Source organism: Chiloscyllium plagiosum, chromosome 36 (assembly GCF_004010195.1).
Source record: "Chiloscyllium plagiosum isolate BGI_BamShark_2017 chromosome 36, ASM401019v2, whole genome shotgun sequence".
Lineage (NCBI taxonomy): Eukaryota > Metazoa > Chordata > Chondrichthyes > Orectolobiformes > Hemiscylliidae > Chiloscyllium > Chiloscyllium plagiosum.
Genome location: NC_057745.1, coordinates 35,932,627 through 35,956,990, shown reverse-complemented (window position 1 = coordinate 35,956,990; position 24,364 = coordinate 35,932,627). Strand labels below are relative to the sequence as shown.

The 24,364-nt window shown below is 41.3% G+C and overlaps 1 protein-coding gene across 2 annotated transcripts in view; it reads left to right on the top strand.

Moving 5' to 3' along the window:
- The window catches only part of selenos (selenoprotein S), a 40,485-nt gene extending 24,277 nt beyond the window's left edge, over window positions 1–16,208 (top strand). For both annotated transcript variants that reach the window (XM_043677671.1, XM_043677673.1), the window contains exons 4-6: window positions 3,578–3,667; window positions 4,969–5,032; window positions 15,720–16,208. In XM_043677671.1, coding sequence (XP_043533606.1) covers window positions 3,578–3,667; window positions 4,969–5,032; window positions 15,720–15,799 — 234 coding nt within the window. In that variant the 3' untranslated portion in view covers window positions 15,800–16,208. The remainder of the gene's footprint in view (window positions 1–3,577; window positions 3,668–4,968; window positions 5,033–15,719) is intronic.
- The last annotated feature ends 8,156 nt before the right edge of the window (window positions 16,209–24,364 follow it).

Sequence of the window (24,364 nt, the reverse complement as noted above, 5' to 3'; positions counted from 1 at the left end):
AATGTGTGCAGGAGAGTTTCCTGACACAATATGTAGACAGGCCAACAAGAGGTGAGGCCATACTGGATTTGGTTCTGGGTAACGAACCAGGCCAGGTGTTAGAATTAGAGGTAGGTGAGCACTTTGGGGATAGTGACCATAATTCGGTGATTTTTACTCTCGTGATGGAGAGGGATAAGTGTGTACTACAGGGCAAGAGTTATAGCTGGGGTCAGGGAAATTATGATGCGGTGAGGCATGACTTAGGATGTGTGGCTTGGAAAAGTAGACTCCAAGGCAAGAGTGAGATCGACATAAATAATCCAATGGGCCACTTTCATCTTCAGATTAATTACGAACATTTATGAAAAGCAGGACTGTAAGAATGAATACACTTTCGTGTTCTGTCCAAATCAAACATTGATATACTTGAGAACAGAAACGAGTCTGGTGTTCGATGTGACTTGGCCAACATCTTGCGACTTTCACCATGAATTTGGAGTATCCAAGCATGAAGAATATCCTCCTTGCACCTATTCTGTACAGATCTGTTGCAGTTGCATTATTTTAAATCAGATCTCTTCGAGTTCTTCTGAATTCCAGTCAATTCCCTAAAAGATGTAATCTGTCCTCAGACGTCATCCTCGACATCTTTAGCATCAGCCTCGTGACTGTCTGCTGCACTCTCTCTGTGGCAAGTCCTTCATTTCTTAGGCAGGGAAAGAAAAACAACAAACTTTCTATTTGCCAATGAGCAGAAGCACAACTTACTCAAGCTTTCCTCGTAAGAGTGTCCCTCCACACCCACTGTCATTCTAGCGAATCCTCACTGCACTGCATTGAATGCCAGAACACCTTTCCTGATATCAGAGGTATAAAACTGTTCACAGCTTTGCAACTGTGATCTGAGTAGTGTTGTGGGATTGGAGTGCCTTTATTAGGTGGAGACTCAGAAAAACAGCATGGTAGAGTGGATAGATGCAACTATTTTCACATCATACCCAATAGTGAGCAGTATGATTATGAGGTGTACATAAGGCAACAAAAAGAAAATAAGAGCTGGAATGGTCGGTCTGGCCCCTCGACCCTGTTGTGCCATTCCAAAGGATCTTGGCTATTTTTACAGACCTCAAACCCACTTTCTTGCACTTTTTCCAACACACTGGATTCCCTTACTGGATCAAGAATCGATATCAGATTTAAACATACACAAGTTCTGTGTTGGAAGGAGGTACAAAGAACTCAAACTGTGTGAGAAAAGAAATTCCTCCTCTACTCAGTCTTAAATTAGGGTGTGCTGTCCGTATCCTTGGAGTGTTTGATGTAGACAGTGTTAAAATAACTTTTCTCTGCATCTCTTGTCATACTGTCCCAGTCCTTGGAGTATTTGATGTGGACCTTGTCGAAAGAGCTCTTCTCTGTATTTAACCAGGTCCTGTATGAACCCTGGGAGTTTTTACTGAGCACAGTGCAGAGCACTGTTTATGCTGTATCAATCCTCGTTCTCTCCCTGTTCTCGCAGAGTTTGATGAGGACAGTGTCGAGACATTTTCACTCTGTACGTAGTCACATTCTGTCCCAGTAATTGGAGTGATGAATGAGGGACAGTACAGAGAGAGATTTCCTCTGCCTTTAACCCCCTCCTAACCCTGTAATGGGTTTGTTAGATGGGAACAGTATAGAGGCAGCTCTGCTGTGTATCTAAACCCATATTGTTCCAGCCTTGGGAGTATTTGATAGGGACGGTGGACAAGAAGATTTAATGCATATCTGACCCAATGCTGTCCCTGTTCTGGGAATTTTGGTGGGGGACCTCTAGTCGTGTATTACTTTGTATCCAACGCCGTTTTATTCATATCACATATTATTTGATGGGGATAGTGTCAGGAAGGTATTATCTGTATCTAACACGATCTCGTAACTGTCCTGGGAGAGTTTGATGAGGACCATGTCGAAGAAGCCTCACTTAATATCCAAATATACACGAACCCTGTCATACCAGTGTTTGATGTGGAAAGTCGGAGGGAGGTTTACCACAAAGATCTACACAGTGCATGAGTAGACACATCGGCCCTCTGAGCCTGCGCCCTTATACTTGGTAGTGTGGATGAGCAGAGGGATCTTGGTGTCCATGTACACAGATCTCTGGAAGTTGCCACCCAGGTAAATAGTGCGGTGAGGAAGGCATATGGCGTACTGGCTTTTATTGGTAGAGGAATTGAGTTCCGGAGTCCTGAGGTCATGATGCAGTTGTATAAGACTCTGGTGCGGCCGCATCTGGAATATTGTGTGCAGTTTTGGTCGCCATACTATAGGAAGGATGTGGAGGCACTGGAACGGGTGCAGAGGAGGTTTACCAGGATGTTGCCTGGTATGGAAGGAAGATCGTATGAGGAAAGACTGAGACACTTGGGGCTGTTTTCATTAGAGAAAAGAAGGTTTAGGGGTGACTTGATTGAGGTGTACAAGATGATTAGGGGGTTAGATAGGGTTGACAGTGTGAACCTTTTCCCACGTATGGAGTCTGGTATTACAAGGGGGCATAGCTTTAAATTAAGTGGTGGTAGATATAGGACTGAAGTTAGGGGTAGGTTCTTCACTCAGCGAGTCGTAAGTTCATGGAATGCCCTGCCAGTAGCAGTGGTGGACTCTCCCTCTTTATGGGCATTTAAGCGGGCATTGGATAGGTATATGGAGGATAGTGGGTTAGTATAGGTTAGGTGGGCTTGGGTCGGCGCAACATCGAGGGCCAAAGGGCCTGTACTGCGCTATATTCTTCTATATTCTATATTCTATATTCACAATTGTGTACTCCACAACCACCTGTTGAAGGAGCAGTGCTTCCAATTAAACCTCTTGGACTATAACCTGGCGTTGTGTGTGATTTTTAACTGTGTACACCTATTGTCAATTGATGATTTTGATGTCAATATGGGAAATATAATTTCAAACTGTACCAAGACAAAAAAGTATTTCCACACTGCAGGACAGCAAGACATAAGAAAGTTAATTAGACTCACAGGGATACTGAAGAAAAGCTTTATTTAACAGCATGTCGTTGAGCAATGGAATGTTGGAATGCAATACCTGCATGACTGGTTTAAACAGAATCAATTGGAATTTTCAAAGCTAAATTAGATGGAAAAGAGAAAGGTTAGTGTGTTCTGGAGAAAGAACAGAGGATCAGGATCAATTTGAGACGTCTTTGAGAACCAGCATGGTCACGGTCGGCCAAGTGGCCTCCTGAGCTGGAAGATTCAATAATTCACAGAGGATTAGCAAGCAAAGTGAATTGTAAATTACATGAGGTTAATGGAGTTGGCAGATGGGCTACCAGGCACAAGTATATTTATTGGGATAAGTGTCAGTCAGGATTGTTTTGGGGGGAATACCTTGAGGGAAATGTGCAGTCAAAAGAGAGACAGTGATGGGTATGGAGAAACTGAAGGGTTAGATACATCATTTACTGAACAAGAGTGTGAGCCAATACAGTGTTAAAATGTGCCTATTGTAAATAGAGGCAAAGTGTAAGAAAATAAGGATGAATTGACTTTTGTGATAACTGACTTATGTGTGAAGTTCCTTTTGTTTTGTTCAGATTGAAGAAGAGAAGAGGAGAGAGAAAATCGAGGCATGGGAGAATATGCAAGAAGGAAAGAGTTTCCGGAAGAGAACCAACTTGCATCCTGTAATATGATTCTTATGTTTTGTCGTGACTATTTATTATTTCATGGTGTTTGGGTAATGCTGGCATGGCCAGCATTTGTTCATTCCTAAGTGCCCTTGGATTAAGTGGCTTGTTGGGTTATTATAGAGATAATTAAGAGTCAACCATGTTGTACAACAGTCACATGTACACTAGTCTAGGTAAGGAGATAAGATTCCTTTCCCAAAGGGCATGAGCGAACCAGATGGATTTTTTCATTCATTTGTGGGATGTGGGAGTCAATGGCTAGGCCAGAGTTTATTGCCCTCCATTAATTGCTTTTGAGAAGGTGACGATAAACTAAATTTTTGAATTACTGCAGCCCATGGGGGTAAGTACATCCATTGCGCTGTTAGGGAGGGAATCCAGGGATCCTGATCGAGCAATAGTGAAGGAATGTCAATATATTTCCAAGTCAGGATAGTGGTTGGCTGAGAAGGGAGCTTGCAATGTTGCAATCCCATGCATTTGCTGACCGTGTCTTTCAAAGTGTTATATTCAGAGCGTTGGAAGGTGCTGTCAATGGACTCTTGGTGAGTTGTTGCAGTGAACACTGCTGCCTTTGTGCATTAGTGTGATGGGAGTGAATTTGAAAATAGTGGATGGGGTGCAAATTAAGGGCAATGCATTAAGCTGTATGGTGAGGAACTTCTTAAACCCTGATGGAGTTGCACTTGTCCAGCAAGTGGAGAGTATTCATCACGCCCTGACTTGTGTCTTGTAGATCGTGAATAGCTTTTGAGGAGTCAAGAGGTGAGTTCCTTTCTAGCCCCTGATCTGTGATTGTGGCTAGTCTGTATTTATGTGGCTAGTCTGTTTCTGATCAATGATAATCCCGAGGATGTTGACACGGGGATTCAGTAATGATAGTGCCATTAAAGATCCCTTGTTAGAGATAGTCATTGTCTGGCACTTGAACGGCATGAATGTTTAGATTAGATTAGATTAGATTACTTACAGTGTGGAAACAGGCCCGGGTCTCTGGCGCTGTGAGGCAGCAGTGCTAACCACTGTGCCACCGTGCCGCCCACAAGTTTCTTGCCCAAGTCCAAGCCTAAGCCTGATTATTACTGAGACTAACTTTCAAATCCAGATTTATTAATTAATTTGAAATTCTACAAGCTGCTGTGATAAGTTTTAAACCCCTGGTGCCAGGGTATTAGTCTGAACCTCCAGATTTCTGTTGAGGATTATTTTGAGTGTGGTATTTGTTATCAACACTACCTAATCTAGACAGACTGTTTATAACACTGTACTAATTATGTCATTGTGTTTAACATCAGGAGTCAGAATCCAGTACATTGAGTGCAGCAAAACCCAAATCTGACAAGAAATCCCTGAGAGGCGGTGAGTGCTTATTCATTCGTGCAAAAATAGTAAATATGTTTAGGAAAAATGAACAAATACATAAATGTTTATACACCATAAATGCTGTAAAGTCAAAATTATTTTTACTGTATTTCACAAAGTTGCCAGCACATCCGCTTAATTTGGCATAAAGCTATTTAAAAGGCTCCAAATTCGGAGTAATAACATTACCTTATCAGGCTGGAGGAGAACTGTTATGTTCTGACCTGAATTGTGTGGGTCAGCTCAACTTGAGTCTGACTAAACTTTGAAGCACAAACTCCCTCTTAAGTGACTGGCGGTTTAACAAGTTTCTCTGCAGTGGTTTCTAGGAGTAAATCTGCTCAAATCTTTAAGGAGCAGGTTGAAAAATGGTTTTTAAAAAAGCATTTGGGATCTTGAGCTTTATAAGTAATGGCATAGAGAATAAAAGTAAGGAAATGACTTGTTGGAAACACTGGTTATGCCACAACTACTGAAGTATTATCTAAATCAGGGCACTGCAATTTAGGACGGATGTAAAAGGATTTTGGAAAGATGCAGAAATGTATTATGTAAATGGTTTCAGGGATAAGGGACTTCAGTTGTCTGGAGAGATTGGAGAAGCTGAGCTTGTTGTCCTTCAAGGGATGTTAAAAGGTGATTTGAAATCATGAGGGTTCTGGACAGATTAGATAGTTAAACTATCCCATTGACAGAAAGACCAAGAAGTAGAGGACACTGGTTTAAGGTAAACGTAGACATAGAAACATAGAAAATAGACGTAGGAGTGGGCCATTCAACCGTACCAGCCTGCACCACCATTCAGTATGATCATGGCTGATCATGCAATTTCAGTATCCCATTCCTGTTTTCGCTCCATACCATATAGCTGCAAGGGCCACATCCAATTCCCCCTTGAATATATCTAATGAACTGGCCCAAACAGCTTTCTGTGGTAGAAAGTTCCACAGGTTCACAGCTCTCTGAGTGAAGAAATTCTTTGTTATCTCAGCCCTGAATGGCTTACCCCTTATTCTTAGACTGTGACCCTTAGTTTCGGACTTCTCCAACATCGGGAACATTCTTCATACATCTAGCATGTTGATTCCGATCAGGATTTGTATGTTTCTGTGAGATTCCCCCTCATTCTTATAAATTCCAGCAATTACAAGCCCAGTCAGTCCAGTCTTTCCTCATATGTTGGTCCTGCCATCCCAGGAATCAGTCTGGTGAGCCTTCGCTGGATTCCCATGTTGATGCCTGATTGAGTTCAGCAATCGCCAGCTGCAGCTGCTAGTGTGGACAGAGAGGAGAAGAGTCAATTCTTACAACTTCACAAATGCCTTTATTAATGTATTATACCCTGCACTTATTTCTTACCTATTCTATTACAAATTAAAACTTGTATATTTCCCACAAATGGTATTAAAAACCTATTCATACACCCACTCAAGTCCCCTGACATTCTCTCTCTCGCTCTCGCGCTCTCTCTTTCTCTCCCCTCCACATCCCTGGTGTAGGATTTACTTCTGCAATGGTGGGTCTCTGGAGCCTCTGCCTCCAGGGTCGCCTTTTATCCTTTCCCTTTATCTCTCTCGAGTCATAGCGTCTTTTCCCCATTGGCTCAGGCTCATCTGTTCATTGCATATGGTTTCCAGATCAGGGACCTAGGTAGCATTACCTCATTGCCCCTTGTCCAAATAAGGCTTCTGCATTACCTCATCTTTCCTACTTTTTTTTTCTGCAGAATATAGTTGGTACCAAGCAGTACCTGGATTCCGGTCATTCTCAGTTCACAAGCTGTTTTCCCCTGTGTGTCAACAGATTTTTTTTTACACAGAGCATTCCCAACCCCTGTCAGCGACTGGTACCTCTATCTGTCTGTAGCCTCCTGGCTAACATCTCATTTTCAGGAGTGTATCTAAGACTGGTTCCCCTGTCTCTCCCTGTGAAGTAGCCTGCTAACACCCTCAATAGCAAAAATGTCTTTCCTCAGACTAGGAGACCAAAACTGTACATATTACTCGATGTGTAGCCTTGCCAAGGCCCATTATAACTGCAGCAAGTCATTCCCACTCATATTCAAATCCTCTTCCTATGAAGGGAAGCATGCCATTGGCTTTCCTTACTACCTGCTGTTCCTTCATGCCAACCTTCAGTCTCTCCATGATACCCAGGTCTTGTTGCACCTCAACCTTTTCTAAACCTTTTAGTTAATCTGACTTTGTTTTTGCCACCTAAGTGAATAACCTCATACTTATCCACATTATATTGTATTCATCAAGTGTTTGCCCACTCAGCCAGTTTGTCCACCCTGCAGCCTCTTAGCGTACTTCCCACAGCACAAACTGTCACCCAGCTTAGTTTCATCAGCAAATTTAGAGATATTGCATTCAATTCCTTTGTCCAAATCATTAATGTATATTGTGAACAGCTGAGATCCCAGCACTGAACCCTGCGGCACCCCACTCGTCACTGCCTGCCATCCTGTTCTCTATCCACATCAATACATTACCTCTGATACCATGAGCTTTAATTTTTATTACAAAAATCTTGTGTCCAACCTTGTCAGAAGTCTTCTGAAAGTCCAAGTACACAACATCACTGATTCACCTTTATCCACTCTACTAGTCACATCCTGAAACAATTTCAGAAGATCTGTCAAGCATGATTTTCCTATGCTGACTTGAACCGATCCTGTCAATACTTTCCAAATCACAGTTATTACATCCATAATAATTGACTCCAGCATTTTCCACACTAGCAATGTCAGGCTTACCAGCCTATAATTCTCCATTTTCTCTCCATCCTTTTTTTTAAAAATGGGATTACATTAGCTACCCTCTAATGAACTGGAGGGTAGCTAGTGTAATCCTATTTTTAAAAATGCTGGAAAATTATCACCAATGTGTCCGCTATTTCTAGGACCACTTCATTAAATACTCTGGGATGCAGAGCATCAGGCCCTGGGGAATTATCGGGTTTTAATACGATAAGTTTCTCCAATACCATTTCCTGACTAATAAAGATTTCCTTCAGTTCCTCCTTCATGCTTGAATTCTGTCCCCTAGCATTTCCAGAAGGTTATTTGAGTATGCCTTAGTGAAGACAAATCCAAAGTATTTGTTCAACTGGTCTGCCATTATGTTGTCCATTATGAATTCACCTGATTCCAGTTGTAAGGAATCTATGTTTGTCTTCACCGGTCTTTTTCTCTTCACATAAGGGTGGCATAGTGGTTCAGTGGTTAGCACTGCTGCCTCACGGTACCAGGGACCCGGATTCGATTCCAACTTTGGGCAACTATCTGTGTGGAATTTGCACATTCTCCCTGTGGGTTTCCTCTGGGTGCTCCGATTTCCCCCCACAATCCAAAGATGTACACCTTAGGTGAATTCGTTGTACTAAATTGCCCATAATGTTCAGGGATGTGTAGAGTAGGGGCATGGGTCATGTGGTAAATCTAGAGCAGTAGGGTAGGGGATGGAATCTGGGTGGGTTACTCTTCAGAGGGTCGGTGTGGACTTGTTTCCACACTATAGGGTTTTTGTGATGATGACATCTATAGATGCTTTAGCAGTCTGTTTTTATGCAAGCTTTTATATTTTATTTTCTCATTCCGAATTAAATTCTTTGTCCTCCTCTGAATTTTAAATTTCTCCCAGTCCTCAGATTTGCTGCTTTTTCTGGCCAATTTATATGCCTCTTCTTTAGCTTTAGCACTATCCCAGATTTTTCTTGTTAGCCATGGTTAAGCAACCTTCCCTGTTTTACGTCAGTTAGGAATGTAAAATTGTTGATGTTCATCCATGTATTCTTTAAATGTTTGCCATTCTCTGTCCACCATCAACCCATTAAGTATCCTTGGTCAGCTTATCCTAGCCATGCCTCATACCATCAAAGTTAGCTTTCTTCAAGTTCAGAATCCTAGTCTCAGAGTTAACTGTATCGCTCTCCATCTTAATGAAGAACTCTACTATGTTACGGTTACTCTTCCTCACAAGATCTCACACCACAGTGTTGCTAGTTAATCTTCTCTCATTACACAATACCCAGTGGCAGGAAAGCCAATGGTGACATGAAAAATATTTTTACATCGTGAATGGTTTGGATCTGGACTGCACTGCCTGAGAGTGTGATGGAGACGGATACAGTTGAGGCTGTTTTGAAAAATGACAAATCAGACAGTGAAAGTGCTAAATTGGAGGAAGGCTAATTACAACAATATTAGGTAGGAATTGGAGAAATTAGAATGGGATGGCTTTTTGAGTATGATGTGAGAGTCTTTTTCCAGAGTTCAGGACATGTTCCTGCGAGGATGAAAGATAAGGACGGCAAGATTCAGGAACCTTGGATGATGAGATATTGAAAGTTTAGTCAAGAAGAGATAGGAAACAGATGTAGGAAACTGAAATCAAGCAAGGTCCTTGAGGAATGCAAAGGAAGCAGGAAAGAAGTTAAAGAATTAGGAGGAAGGTAAAAGGGATCATGAAATGTCCTTGTCAAGTAGGATTAAAGAGAATTCCAAGGTATTTTATATGTTTTAAGACCAAGAGACTAGTTAAGCAAAGAGTAGGTCCATTCAAGGTCAAAGGAGGGACTTTATGCACAGAGTCAAAGAAAGTGAGTGAAGTCCTTAATGAGTACTTTATATTGTTATTCACCAAGGAGAAGGATGTGGATAATAAGATTAGGGAGGGGCAGGTTGCTATTAAAAAGGAAGAGGTGTTTGGTATCTTGAAAAACATTTAATATGAGTCCCCAGGGCCTGATGGGATCGATCCCAGTATACTAAGGGAGGCAAAGAGATTGCTGGGACCTTGAAAGAAATTTTTGTATCCTCTTTAACCACAGGAGTAGAATAGACATATTAGGGATAGTCAGTGTGGCTTTGTCTGCAGAAGTCTTGTTTCTCAAACTTAATTGTTTTTTACTTCCTCAAAAATGTCAATTGAGGATATATTAGTGGGTGTCTGCATGGACTTTACTAAAGCATTTGATAAGGTCCTCATGGAATCAAGGTAGGATGAGTAAGAGATCTCATAGCATGGGTTGAGGATTGGTTAATACACAAAACAGCGTTGGGATTGTAATGGGCCTTTTTCAGGTTGGAAAGGCTTAACTAATGAAATGCCACAAGGATCAGTCTTACAACCTCAATTACAGAGGAATCTTGTTTATCCGAATTTCGGATTATCTGAAGACCTCAAGGTCCTAATAATATTAGAGGAGAGGAAACCTAAGTGTAATCAAATTTGCTGATGATACTGAAAAAAGGATGGGAGTGCATGTAGTGATAATGACACAAAGCATCTTCAAGAGGATATAGATTGTCTGAGTGAGAGGGTAAAAATATGGGAGATGGAGTTTAATATTGGAATGTGATTCTTCCTAATATTGGTAGGAAGAATCAAGAGACAGACTATTTAAATGAAGAGAAACTGTTGAAATAAAATCTGCAATACAGAGGGATCTATCTGTTATTATGCATGAAACACAAAACATTAGCGTACATGTACAGCAAGTAATGAAGTTTTTTTCGAAGGGATTGGAATTCAAAAATAAGGAAGTCTTATTACAACTTAGAAGGTGTTGATGAATTCGAACCTGGGATAGTATGCACATTTTAATTCCCTTATTTAAAGAAAGGAGGTACTAGCATTGGAGGCAGTTGAAAGATTAACTAATTTGATTTCTGAGATGAAGGAGTTGACTTATCAATAATGGCTAAACAGCTTAGGCCTTTAATCATTAGAGTTTAAAAAACAAGGGGTGATCCTAGAGTTATAGAGTTGTACAGCGCAGAAACAGACCCTTCAGTCCAATTCATCCATACCAACTAGATATCCTAAATAAATCTAGTCCCATTTGCCAGCACTTGGCCCATTTTCCTCTAAACCCTTCCTATTCATTTACCCATCCAGATGCCTTTTAAATGTTCTAATTGTACCTCCTCCACTTCCTCTGGCAACTCATTCCATACATGCACCACCCTCTATGTAAAAAAAAAAGTTGCCTCTTATAAATCTTTTCCCTCTAGTTTTGGGCTCTTATACCCCGGGGAAGAGACCATGTCTGTTTACCCTATCCATGCCCATCATGATTTTATAAACCTCTATCAGGTCACCCTCAGCCTCTGACACTCCAGGGAAAATAGACCCAGTCTATTCGCCTCTCCCTGTAGCTCAAACCCTGGCAACATCCTTGTAAACCTTTACTGAATCCTTTCAAGCTTTGCAACATCCTTCCTATAGCAGGTAGACCAGAATTGCATGCAGTATTCCAGTCTTAGTGAAATATACAGCATTCTCTGAGGCTTGAGAGGGTAGATATGCAAATGTTACCAGAAATGGGAACTAGGGGATACAGTTGAAGTGTGAAGTTAGGGACGAAATTGTGAGGTCCCTTTTAGAAATATTTGTGTCATTTATAACTACGGTTGAGGTGCTGGATGACTGGAGAGTGGCTAATGTAGCTTTTCTTAAAAAGGGTTGTAAGGAGAAGTCTGGGAACTATAATCCTGTGAGTCTGACTTCGGTGGTGGGTAAGTTGTTGGAGATGATTCTGAAAGATAGGATTGATATGCATTTGGAGAGGCATGGAATAAATAGGGATAGTCAGAATGATTTTTTGAGAGGGAAATCATGTCTTACAAACCTGATTAAGTTTTTTGAGGAAGTAACCAAGAAGATTGAGGACAGAGCGATAAATGTTGTTTACTTCTTTACAAGGTTCTGCATGGCAGACTAATTAGTAAAGTTAGATTAGGTGGGATTCAAGGTGAGCTTGCCAATCATATACAAAATTGATTTAATGGCAGGAAACAGTGTGATAGTGGAGAGTTGTTTCTCAGACAGGAGGCCTGTGACCCAGTGTTCCACAGGGATCAGTGCTGGGTCCACTTTTGTTTGTCATTTATATAAATGATTTGGATAAGAAAGAAACAAAGTGTGGCTGGTACTCCATGGTTAGTAAATTTGCAGATTACACCAAAATTGGTTGTGTAGTGGGCAATTGTTTTAAAAAATTCTCAAGGTCAGGTTCGTAGGAGAGTACACTGCTTGGCCCAATACATGTGTTACATTATGATTCACACATGTATTGGGACATAATTTTTAACCGTTTCACCACAGCAATGAAGACGGTTATTTAAGATTACAAACAGATCTTGGTCAATTGGCTAAAGAATGGCAGAAGGAGTTTAATTTGGATAAATGTGAGGTAAAACAAACAAGGGCAGATCTTATGTAATTAAAAGTACGGCCTTGTGTAGGGTTGTAGAATAGAGAGACCTAAGGGTTCAAGTACATAATTCTTTGAAGTTTGCATCACATATAAGATTGTTAAGAAGGCATTTAGCACTCTTGCCTTCATTGCTCAGACCTTTTGTGTATAGGAATTGGGACGTTGGTGTGTCCAGATTTGGTTGCCTTGTTATAGGAAGGATATTATTAAGCTGGAGAGAGTTCAGAAGAAATTTACCAGGAATGTTGCCGGAAATGGAAGATTTGAGAGAGCCTGATGTGCTGGGACTTCTTTCACTGGAACGTAGGAGGTTTATAAAATCATGAGGGGTATCAATAAGGTGAATATTGGTGTATTTTCTCCTCATGTAGGAGAGTTCAAAACCAGAGGGCATATTTTTAAGGTGAGAGGAAAAGATTTTTAAAAAGGCATTTTATTTTAAAACACATGTATGTGGAATGAATTTCCAGAAGAAGTGGTGGAATTGGGTACAGTTACAGTGTTTTAAAAGGCTTTTGGATAAGTACATAATAAATGTTTGGAGGGATATGGGCCAAGCACAGGCAGGTGGAATTGTTTAGTTTGGGATTATGGTTGGCAAGGACTAGTTGGACCGAAAGGTCCATTTCTGTGCTATATGACTCAATGATAAGAGAATACTCAGTTTAAAAGTAAGATGCAAAGGAGTCTTTTCTCTAAGGGTAGTGAATGTTTGGAATTCTCTACCCTCAAGAATTGTGGAGGTTAGATCATTGCAAGTATTTAAAGGAGGAGGTAGTTAGATTTTTGAGATTTCGGGGAGTTGAGGGCTGTGATGAGCTAACGTGAAAGATGACTGGAAACCTGGAGCAGATTAACCACTATCTTGTTGAGTGGCCAGGCAGGCTGGAGAGCCTACTTCTATTTCATATGTTCCAATAACATGAGAGCTGATTTTAATGTTCACTTGTCTTTTAGGAAGCTGAATAAATTGGTTGTGTATTCTCTGAAGTTTAGAAAATAAGGTGATCTCATTGCAATATGCAGGATTCTGAAGGGTATTGACAGGGTAGAAACAGAGAGGAAAGTGAGGACTGCAGATGCTGAAGAAGTCAATCAAAAAGGGTGGCACTGGAAAAGCACAGCAGGTCTGCCAGTATCCAAGGAACATGAGGATCAACATTTCAGGCATCAGCCCTCCATCAGGAATGTGGAGGGGGGTGAGGCTGGGGGGAAGGTATGTGGGAAGGTGATAGATGAGTGCAGGTGGGGGATAATTCTAATAGGTCAGTAGGGAGGATGGAGCAGATGGCTGAGAAGGAAGATGGAGAGGTATTACAGGTCAAGATAGTGATGAGGTGGGGGAGCGAAGATTTGGAAATGCGCGAAGTCGATGTTGATGCCGTGTGGTTGAAGGGTCCCAAGGCAGAAGGTGAGACCTTCTTCCTCCAATTGGCTGGTGGCTTTGAATTGGCAGTGGAGGAGGCTCAGGACTTGCATGTCCTTTGAGGAGTGGGAGCGTGAGTTGAAGTGGTTGGCCACAGCACAGTAGGGTTGTTTGGGGCGTGTCCCCGAGTTATAGAAATTGTTTGTTTTGGCTGAGGAATTTAGAACATAGAATCCCTAGAGTGTGGAAAGAGGCCATTCGACTCATTGAGACTGTGCCGACCTTCCAAAGAACATCTCACCCAGACCCAGCCTCCATACCGTGGCATTTAAAGTGGGGACACTGTCTTTGGTTTGAAGCCAGTTGTTTTGAGGTGTAATGTTTCTTCTTTTCAAGGTTGTGAATACCTTAACGTGGAGGGTTGTTCGGTATTCCATCATTGATTATATTTAAGATTGGGGTAGAAAGAGGTTTTAGGACACACAAACATTATGGGTTGTGGTTGGGAAAGTGGAGTCATAGAGATGTACAGCATTGAAACAAACCCTTCGGTTCAACCCGTCCATGCCGACCAGATATCCCAATCTAGTCCCACCTGCCCGCACCCGGCCCATATCCCTCCAAACTCTTCCTATTCATATACTCATCCAAATGCCTTTTAAATGTTGCAATTGTACCAGCATCCACCACTTCTACTGACAGCTCATTCCATACACATACTACCCTCTGCGTGAAAACGTTGTCCCTTTTATATCTTTCCCCTCTCACCCTAAACCTATGCCCTCTAGTTCTGGACTCCCGGACCCCAAGGAAAAGATCTTGTCTATTTATCCTATCCATGCCCCTCATAGTTTTGTAAACCTCTATAAGGTCACCCCTTAGCCTCCGTCGCTCCATGGAAAACAGCCCCAGCCTGTTCAGCCTCTCCCCAAAGCTCAAATCCTCCAACACTGGCAACATCCCTGTAAACCTTTTCTGAACCCTTTCAAGTTTCACAACATCTTTCCGATGGGAAGGAGATCAGAATTGCACGCAAAATTCCAACAGTGGCCTAACCAATGTCCTGTACAGCTGGAATATGACCTCCCAACTCCTGTACTCAATACTCTGACCAATAAAGGAAAGCATACCAAACGCCTTCTTCACTATCCTATCTACCTGCGACTCCACTTTCAAGGAGCTATGAACCTGCACTCCAAGGTCTCTTTGTTCAGCAACACTCTCTAGGACCTTACCATTAAGTGTATAAGTCCTGCTAAGATTTGCTTTCCTAAAATGCAGCATTTCGCATTTATCTGAATTAAACTCCATCTGCCACTTCTCGGCCCATCTAATCAAGAGCCTGTTGTAATCTAAGGCAACCTTCTACGCTGTCCACTACACTTCCAATTTTGGTGCCATCTGTAAATTTACTAACTATACCTCTTATGCTCACATCCAAATCATTTATATAAATGACAAAAAGTAGAGAACCCAGCACGGATCCTTGTGGCACTCCACTGGTCACAGGCCTCCAGTCTGAAAAACAACCCTGTACCACCACCCTCTGTCTTCTACCTTTGAGCCAGTTCTGTATCCAAATGGGGCTCAGGTCCAGGATCAAGCATGATTATACTAAGGGTTGAATGGTCTTTGGCTCCAGTTTTCATGTTACGGTCACATCCCCTCCCTATAACACTCTCAACACAAGGTTATAGTCCAACAGGTTTAATTGGAAGCACTAGCTTTCAGAACGCTGTTCCACCATCTGATGAAGGAGCAGCACTCCAAAAGCTAGTGCTTCCAATTAAACCTGTTGGACTATAACCTGGTGTTCTGTGATTTTTAACTTTGTACACCCCAGTTCAACACTGGCATCTCCAAATCATCTTTATAACTCTCTTCTCTTCCCTCCCTCTGCCCAGCCTCATCCCCTTCCCTCCTGTCTTTCTCCCCTAAACTGTGTTGTTACTACAATCTCCAGAATCCAATTAAGGTGTTTCCCAATTTAATCTGTAGGCTCCTGGGATAAACAGGTCAAAGGATAAACAGTGAAACGTGCATTTTTGAATGAAATGTTGAAATGATAAAAGTGTTTGATGTTGTATTTTATAGGTTTTAATCCTCTGACGGGTGATGGTGGAGGCTCATGTTCCTGGAGACCGGGTCGTAGGGGACCATCCACAGGAGCATGAGGTTAAAGGTCGGTCAGTGCCCTCTACTACAATCAGCACTGACCACAGTCAAAGATGCACTATCCTTTGCCATAGCTGTTCAAGTTTAATGATTTTATTCTGTTTCTATTAGCTTCAACTTAGTGTTTGTCATATCTGAATTTCAGTGTTCAAATTTTTAAAAATTTGGATCTGCTTTAAAAATAAGAAATTGTGATGTTTACTCAAACCTGATAAAATGGACAGCTGTGAATGATGTCATCCTCATAAATGACAGTTCAGCCACTGAGGATTTCTGAAAATGGATATGGGTAGTGGCAGTAAATTGTCTTACGTGAATATTCCTTGTTTTTAAGTAGCAAAATGAGTGAGTAAGTTTATTTTTTGTTTTAACCAATAATTAAAAATATTAAATATATTTAAAATTCCAGCTGTGCTGTTATGAGAATGCTTTATCTGGATATATAATAAATGTAAATCCTATATAGGCAAGTCCTCTTCACCAATATATGAAATGGTATCTGTGTGATACAGTATCTGTTTTAGATATGAATGTGTTTCTATTTTAACAATAACATACTTAATGGCTACACAGTTGCCAGTAGGCCAGCTTTTTTTTTTCCAGATTTTAGTTTTGCCACCTGCCATGGTTGAATTCCACCCAGGGTCCTGAGAACATTAATTTGGGGTTCTGGATTATTAGTCGAGTCACATTACTGCTACAGACTTCTTCCAAAATTTTGAATTAGTTAATATTCTTATTGCAATCTCACCATCTTGGAACAAGAAAGATATCCCCTCCCCCAAACTTGCAAACTGACATGATTTCCAGGGGATGAGTAGTAAGAGATTTCTTTTGCTGTTAAGTGAGTAATCACTGGAGAAACGAAGTTAGAAATGTTTTCATGTAGGTTATTAGAATCTGTTATTGTTTGACTGCTTTCCACAGGAATCAATTAAAGGAAACTTAGTCACTATCAATTCATGGGAACAGGAGACCAATCAGTCCCTTAAATCTGCATCACAAATTGTTTTTATTATCTAGCTTGGTTGACCAGCCCTTCAGACCCTTACTCAGCAAGAAACTACAGATATGAATCTCCAATTTGACCCATTAAAATTGACATCCCATAGCTTTTAAGAAAATAGTTCCAGATTTCTAATGCCCTTTGTGAAAAAATATTTACTGATTTAATTCCTAAAAGTCATAGCTGTAATTGTAACATTATACATTCTCCTACCACCAGAAATAGTTTGCTTATACTGTCAAATCTCTTCTTTTTAAACATCTCCATTAGATTATCTTTCAAGCTCAACTCGAGCCTCTTGCCTTTAGTGAGGCAGTGCTAAGGAAACACCAAATTAAGATAGTCATAAAAAGAGTCAGATGTACAGCATAAAAAAGGCCTTTGGTCTATCAGGTCTGTGCCAGTCAAAACAAGCACTTAACTATTCTACTCTATGTTAGCACCTAGCCTATAGCCAGGCATGCCTTAGCATCATGTGTACACTAAATATTACTAAAATGTTATGAGGATTTCTGTCCATACCATCCTTATAGGCAGTGGGTTCCAGATTCCTGTCACCCTCTTGGTGAAGAAAATATTTCTTCTCACCCTCTCTAAACCTCTTGTCCCTTACCTTAAATCTATAATCCCTGGTCATTGGTTCTTCCACCAAGGGAAAAGTTCCTTTCTGGGTGTGTGTGTGCGCACGTCTGTGTGTTTGTGTGAGAGAGAGAGAAAGAGATTTTTGGCGGGGGATGCTGTATGTGGTCAGCAGCAGGAGGCTTCCTTGCCCATAATTTGATTTGGTGTCAGAAGACTTCATGAGTCAGAGGCAACAATGAGGATTTTGGGATAATCATTTCCTAACTATTTACCTCTGGGATGCTACCTCTGGTGAATCTGTCCCAGTACTGAGATGGAATGTACCCAGGAATGATGTTAGTGGTGTCTGGGAAATTCTCCATCAATTATGCTTTAGTGAGTTTCACTGTTAGGCTGCTGTTTGAGTAGACAGAGAGAGTTCTCTCTATTTTGGCAGTAGCCCCCAAATATTGGTATGGACACCCTTTGCCGGGTTGCCAAGGTTGATTTTGACATAATCAAGGCCAGGTGGTCTGTCTCATTTCATTAATTTCCTTGGTTACTTCGCAGTTTGACACTTCAACATTATATGTGACTCCACAGTTGATGAGACCAGGTAAGGATGGCAGATTTTCTTCCCTACAGGGCACTTGTGAACAATCAATAATGATTTCATGGTTACCATTAGACTAACTTTTTAACTCCAGATTTATTAACTGAATTCAATTTTTTGGGATTTGAACCGAAGTCCTCAGAACATTAGAGCGGCACAGTGGCTCAGTGGTTAGCACTGCTGCCTCACAGCGCTAGGGACCCAGGTTCGATTCCAGCCTCAGATGACTTTGCAAACTCCACACAAACATTCTCCCCATGTCTGCGTGGGTTTCCTCTGGGTGATCCAGTTTCCGCCCACAGTCCAAAGATTTGCAGGTCAGGTGAATTGGCCATGCTAAATTTGCCCATAGTGTTAGGTGCATAAATTAGAGGGAAATAGGTCTGGGAGGGTTAGTCTTCCGAGGGTCGGTGTGGACTTGTTGAATCGAAGGACCAGTTTCCACACTGTAGGGAATCTAATCCAATCTAATCGGTCTGGGCTGTGGATTAATAATTGAGTGATATGACTAAGCCACTGCCGATAGCAGCATAGTTCAAGTTTTTTAGCCAGTGCTGGCTCTTTAAATATATGATTGAGTTCCCCTTAGAGTTTACACTACAGTTTGAGGTTACAGCATTCAAAGGGTAGTCAGCACTAATTGAGGGATCACTATTTTTATATGTCCAGCAATAATTACATGACAAAACCGCACTTTGCACTGCCACGTGGAACAGCTACGAACCACCCAACACACTGGAAAACAGATAACTTATGCAATTGGGACAAATGTTTGGGAGTTATCACGGTAGTCACAGGTTACATTAGTTTTCAATTTTTCAAACCTGAATCTGTACAGTTTGAAGTAAGTTTTATACGATGGTTTGTAACCTTGGTTTGAGTGTGATTGCTCAATATAACTCGGAGAAACTCTAAGAGGTGACATGAAAATAATATTTTTTTTTTTCAGAAGTTGTATACAGTACAATATGATGTAGAACTCTAGCCTGAAATTCATCTTAAAAATTTGATGCACTATTTTATGGTAGAAATAGATACATCCTAACCAGGCTCCAGCAAGAAAAAACATTCCTGGGAATAATGCTGATCTGATGCTGTAAAGGAGAGTCTTGGTAACCTTGAATATCATAAGAGAAAGGAAATTATGAAGCAAGTGACTTGCAGCGTTAATTGCCTCCATTTTCATGAGATTTTCTGTAAAGGTTTGCGGGTAATTATAATTGTTACTACAATAAGCCAGCTTTCATACCTGTTTCTGATGACCTGGCAGTGGATTGATACAGATGTTTTGTATTCATTAAATCAGGTTTTTAAATGAGGCTCAAATAAATTGTTTCTTTTCAGAGTAAAAATAACAATTTCTGAGCCAAAGACACCAACAGTGAAGTTTAAGCAAAATACCTGAAATTAAAAAAACATTGTGTTGTTCCAGGTGAAATATAAACATTCAAAAACACTACAGGGCCAGTCACAAACACTAATGAACCTTCATCAGGCTTTGAATTCAAACTAAATTGTTTGGAGAAAATACTTTTTTTTATTTTTGGGAAGTCAGCATCACCAGCTAGGCCCTAATTTATTTCTATCTGTAATTACCGTCGAGACGGTGGTGGTAAGATGTTTTCTTGAACCAGTGGTGTATGGTGCTATTGGGGAGGGAGTTCCAGGATTTTGATCTAAGGCAAGGAAGGAACAGTGGTGCAGTTCTAAGTCAGCATGATGTGTGATTTAGAGAGGAACTTAGTAGTGATGGTGTACCCATGTATCAGTCCATATCCTTCTTGGTCAAAGGATTGTTAACCTTTTTACATAGGTAGGGGAGGGTCCACATTTCAATTTAACACAACAGTAAACTTCTTATATGCTCTTTCGGTAAAGAAGCATAGAGAAAAAAAAATATTAAGCCCTAGGTCTTGATCTCCAGGGGACAAGGGGTTGAACTTGAAAGTTGAGTTTAACTGACGCTGACATTGGGTTGCCTCTGATACGTATAGTCAGAACACCGCTCTGTGGAGCTTACACAAAAATTGATGCCTTTCAGCCTGGATTTGTCAGGCAGGAGGAAGAATGGGAGTGGTGATCTGGCTCAGTCTCACACTGACACCCATCTACCCTCTCACACCCATCTACCCTCTCACACCCATCTACCCTCTTATCCATTCCTCTCACCCCCATAATCCTTCATCTAACCCACACAACCCCCCCAACCCACTCCTTACTGTCTCAGTCTCAAACTCCATCATACATTCCCCCCATCTCTCACCCCAATATTCCCCCTCAGCAGGTCCATTCCTGGGAAATACAAAACCTGTACAAACTTCTGAATGTGTAAAGGAACCAATATATTTGCAGGAATGTTTGCTCGTGCTGTTGGTAGGGGGGGTGGTCAAACTAATTTGCCGGAAAGATGGTGGTTAGGGAGCAGTACAGTGGCTCAGTGGTTAGCACTGCTGTCTCACAGCGCCGGGGACCTGGGTTCAATTCCAGCCTTGGGCGACAGGAGTTTGCACATTCTGCCCGTGCCTGTATGAATTTCCTCTGGGTGCTCTAGTTTCCTCCCACAGTCAAAAGATGTACAGGTTAGGTGAACTGACCATGCTGAATTGTCCGTAGTGTTCAGGGTTGTGCAGGTGCATTAGTCAGGAGTAAATGTAGAGTTATAGGGTAGGGGAATGGGTCTGGATGGGTTACTCTTTGGAGAGTCAGTGTAGACCTATTTCCAGTGTAGAAGGGCCTGCACTGTTGGGATTCTATGATGGTATACAGAGTGGAGGTACAGTTGGGCGTGATGCACCAATAAAGAGAAGAGCTAAGTCGATCTAGCAGGCAGAGTTGAGACAGAGCATGAAAACACTGGATTGCATTTCATTTTAATGCAAGGAGTCAAGTGAACAAAGAGAGTGAGTTGAGGGTACTGATTGACACAATGGGATATAATATCATTGCTATCAAGTTTAGGGTGGGACAGACTTGAAGCTCAATATTCTATGGTATAATCTTCACACAAGATAGAGTGTGAAGAAGTGGTGTAATATCGATCAGTCAGTCAATTACTGCAATAAGTAGGTATGATATCATAGATGGTTCCTCAATTGAGCACAAGTGGACAAAACTTGAAAACAAAAAGGGGGCAATCGCATTGTTGGGAATGTATTATGAACTTCCAAAATAGTCAGGGAATGATAGAAGCAGTATATGGTTAATAATTCCAAGTGTAAAAATAATAAGATGACAATAGTATGGGATTTAGATTTCCTCAATATTAACTGGGATAGACAAACTGACAGCACCAGTGGAATTCTTAAAATATATCCAGGAGAGCTTTTAAGGCAGCATGTAAAAAGTGCCAGAAGAGAGGATGTGATGTCAGGAAGTAGTCGAAAAGGACGAAGATGGACCAGAAATGAAGGTTATGGGTTGGAGAATGCCAATTTAATATTAAACAGGATCTGGCAAAAGTGGATTTGAAGCAGCTACTTGCACAAAAATCTACATTACAGCAGTGGAAGTCATTCAGAAATGTGTAATAGTGAAAGTGCAGAGCCAACATATTCCCATAAAGTTGAAGAGTGGGACCAACCAGAAAACTCTGGATTTCGAGAAATGCACCAGATTGGAAAAGAATAAAAAGGGAAACTGAAGGTAAGATACCAAGAGCCTCAAAACACCAGAAGTCCTAGAGACACTGAGAAAGTACAAGTGGTTACTTAAAAAAAAGGATTAGGGAAGCATGCTCACTTTTTAAATATATTAGCAACGAGAGGATAACCAATGAAAGAATGCCCATTAGGGATCAAAATTACAAATGTGTAGAGCTGGAAATTGAAATTGAGGTTTTAAATGCTTTTGTATTATTTATAGAGAAGAACAATGTAGGTATAGAAATCAGGGAGGAGAAAAAAAAATATTTGAACAAATAACAATTGAAGGAGGTTTAGTGGTTTAAAAATTGGATCCATCCCCATGTCCAGATAAGTGGTAGGGAAGGTTTTGGAAAAAATTGAGGAACAGAATTAATCTCTCCTTGGAAAGAAGAGGATTAAACAAGAATAATCATAGCTTTGCCAAGGGGAGATCATGTCTGATGGATTTGATTGTGTTTCTCGAGGTGGTGATGAGGTACGTGCTAAAGGGGAGTGCAGTTGATGTAGTTTACGTGGACAATACTTTGGCGTCTGACAAGGTCTCATGTGAGACTGGTTAAGATGTTAAGAGCCCATGGGATCCAGAAGGCAGAGTTTAATGGTCAGATTATGTTTATAGCCGGAAGACTGTGTTTTATGGGGTACCGCAGAATTTGGTGTTGGGTCCCTTGCTGATTGCAGTGTACCTTAATGAGCCAGGCACGAATGTAGCAGGCATTATCAGTAAGTTTGCAGATGACACGATAATTGATTGTGGAGTGAATAGAGAGGAGTAAAGCCTTAGACACAGGATATATAGTCATGCTGGTCAGATGTGCAGAACAGTGGCAAGTGTAATTTCACCCTGAGAATTGAGGTGATATATTTTGGGAGGATTAACAAGACAAAGGAGTACACGATGAATTGTAGGATGCTAGGATATACAGAAGATATATGTCCACAGATCCCTGAAAGCAACAAGTGATTAATATAGCATATGGGATATTTGATTTATTATTTGAGGCACTGTTCAAAACAGCAGTGAGATTATAATGGAACTTTAGTCGTTAGTTTGGCCTCAGCTGAAGTAATGTGTGTATTCCTGGTCACTGCATTGATTTGAAAGGATGTGATTACATGAAAGAAAGTACAGAGAAATTTTATGATGATGCTTTCTAAGCCAGAGCGTTCAGCTGTAAAGGCAGTCTCAATAGTCTAGAGTTCGCTTTAAAGCAGAGAAGGCTGAAGGTAGTCCAGACTGTGTACAAATTTGAGGGGTAGAGATGGGGTATGTAGGAAATAACTTGCAACCTTAGAGGGATCAAAAACCAGCAGCCATTGATTTTAAGATAAGAGCAGGTGGTTTAGAGGGAATTTAAGCAAGATTTTGTATCTTGGAGGGTTTTGAGTACTTGGAAGTTGCTGCCTGAAAGGGTGGCAGAGCAGAATCCATCACACAATTTAAGAATTATTTCGATCAAATCGAAGCACTGTAGCACACAAGGCTGTGAACTAAATGCTGAAAAATGAGACATTATCAGAAAGATGCTTCATAACTGTGAGCAAAATGGGCTGAGAAACCTCTTTCCATGCTGTACAACTGATGCTGTCCTGTCAGTGCAGTTAAGGGAAAGCCCCAATCACAGCCAGTCTTGCTGTAAATTACACAATGCACAGAACAAAGGGACCTTGGTGTACAAGTCCATAGAACCCTGAAGATGTCAGAACAAGTAGACAGTATGGTGAAGAAGGGATAGCTAGGATATAGAATATTGTCTTTTTCCAACTTTATAAAGTATTGATTAGGCCCAGTTGGAATTGCATGCAGTGCTGGTGATTACACATCCTTCTGATAGTGGAGAGAAGATTCACCAGGATGTTGCCTGGGATGGAAGGTCTCCGTTTTGAGGAGAGACTGGATGGGCTTTGTTTTCCTTGAAGCAGAGGAGAGTGATTGAGATTTACAAATTGAGAGGCATAGATTGTGGGAATCTTCTCCAGAGCAGACATATCTAAAACGAGACAGCATAAGTTTAAGGTGACTGAGTAGTTTAGAGGGGATTTGATGAAATTTTTTCCACTCTGGGTGGTAGAAATATGGAATGTGCTGTCTGAGAAGGTAATGGAAGCAGATACTCTTGCAACCTAGTAAGAAGCATCTGGGCCAGCATTTAAAATGCCATAGTAGGTTATTGACAGGTAAATCATAATCGACATAGTGGACCAAGGGGCCTGCTCATCTCCAGAACCATCTGGATGGGTATATGAATAGAAAGGTGTTGGAGGGATATGGGCTGGATGCTGGCAGGTGGGACTAGATTGGGTTGGGATATCTGGTTGGTATGGACACGTTCGACTGAAGGGTCTGTTTCCATTGCTGTACATCTCCATGACTCTATAATGTGTGAATTTTAAGACCCTTTCTCCACCTGTAAGTTTTTGTGCTCAGTTCTGAGTTTGATTTATGGCCGCACTAAATAAGGGGCAGATGTTCGAGTGCTGTAGTGAGAGTGCGCTGCATGGTGAGGGTTTCCGATGAGCTGGAACAGATTCCCCAGCTGCACTTCTAAGAAGCGACTCGTCCTGAACGATATATTATCACCGGCAAGAAGGAAAATTGATCAGTTTTATCCTGATTTAAATTGGCTGTCATTTGTTCCTGGCTCCGACACAGTAGTGCAGGCTGTGACACGAGGTAAATGCAGTTGTCTGGCTCCTGAGGGCGGTGTCTGTAAGAGGCGGGCTCCTGGTGGAGGAGGCG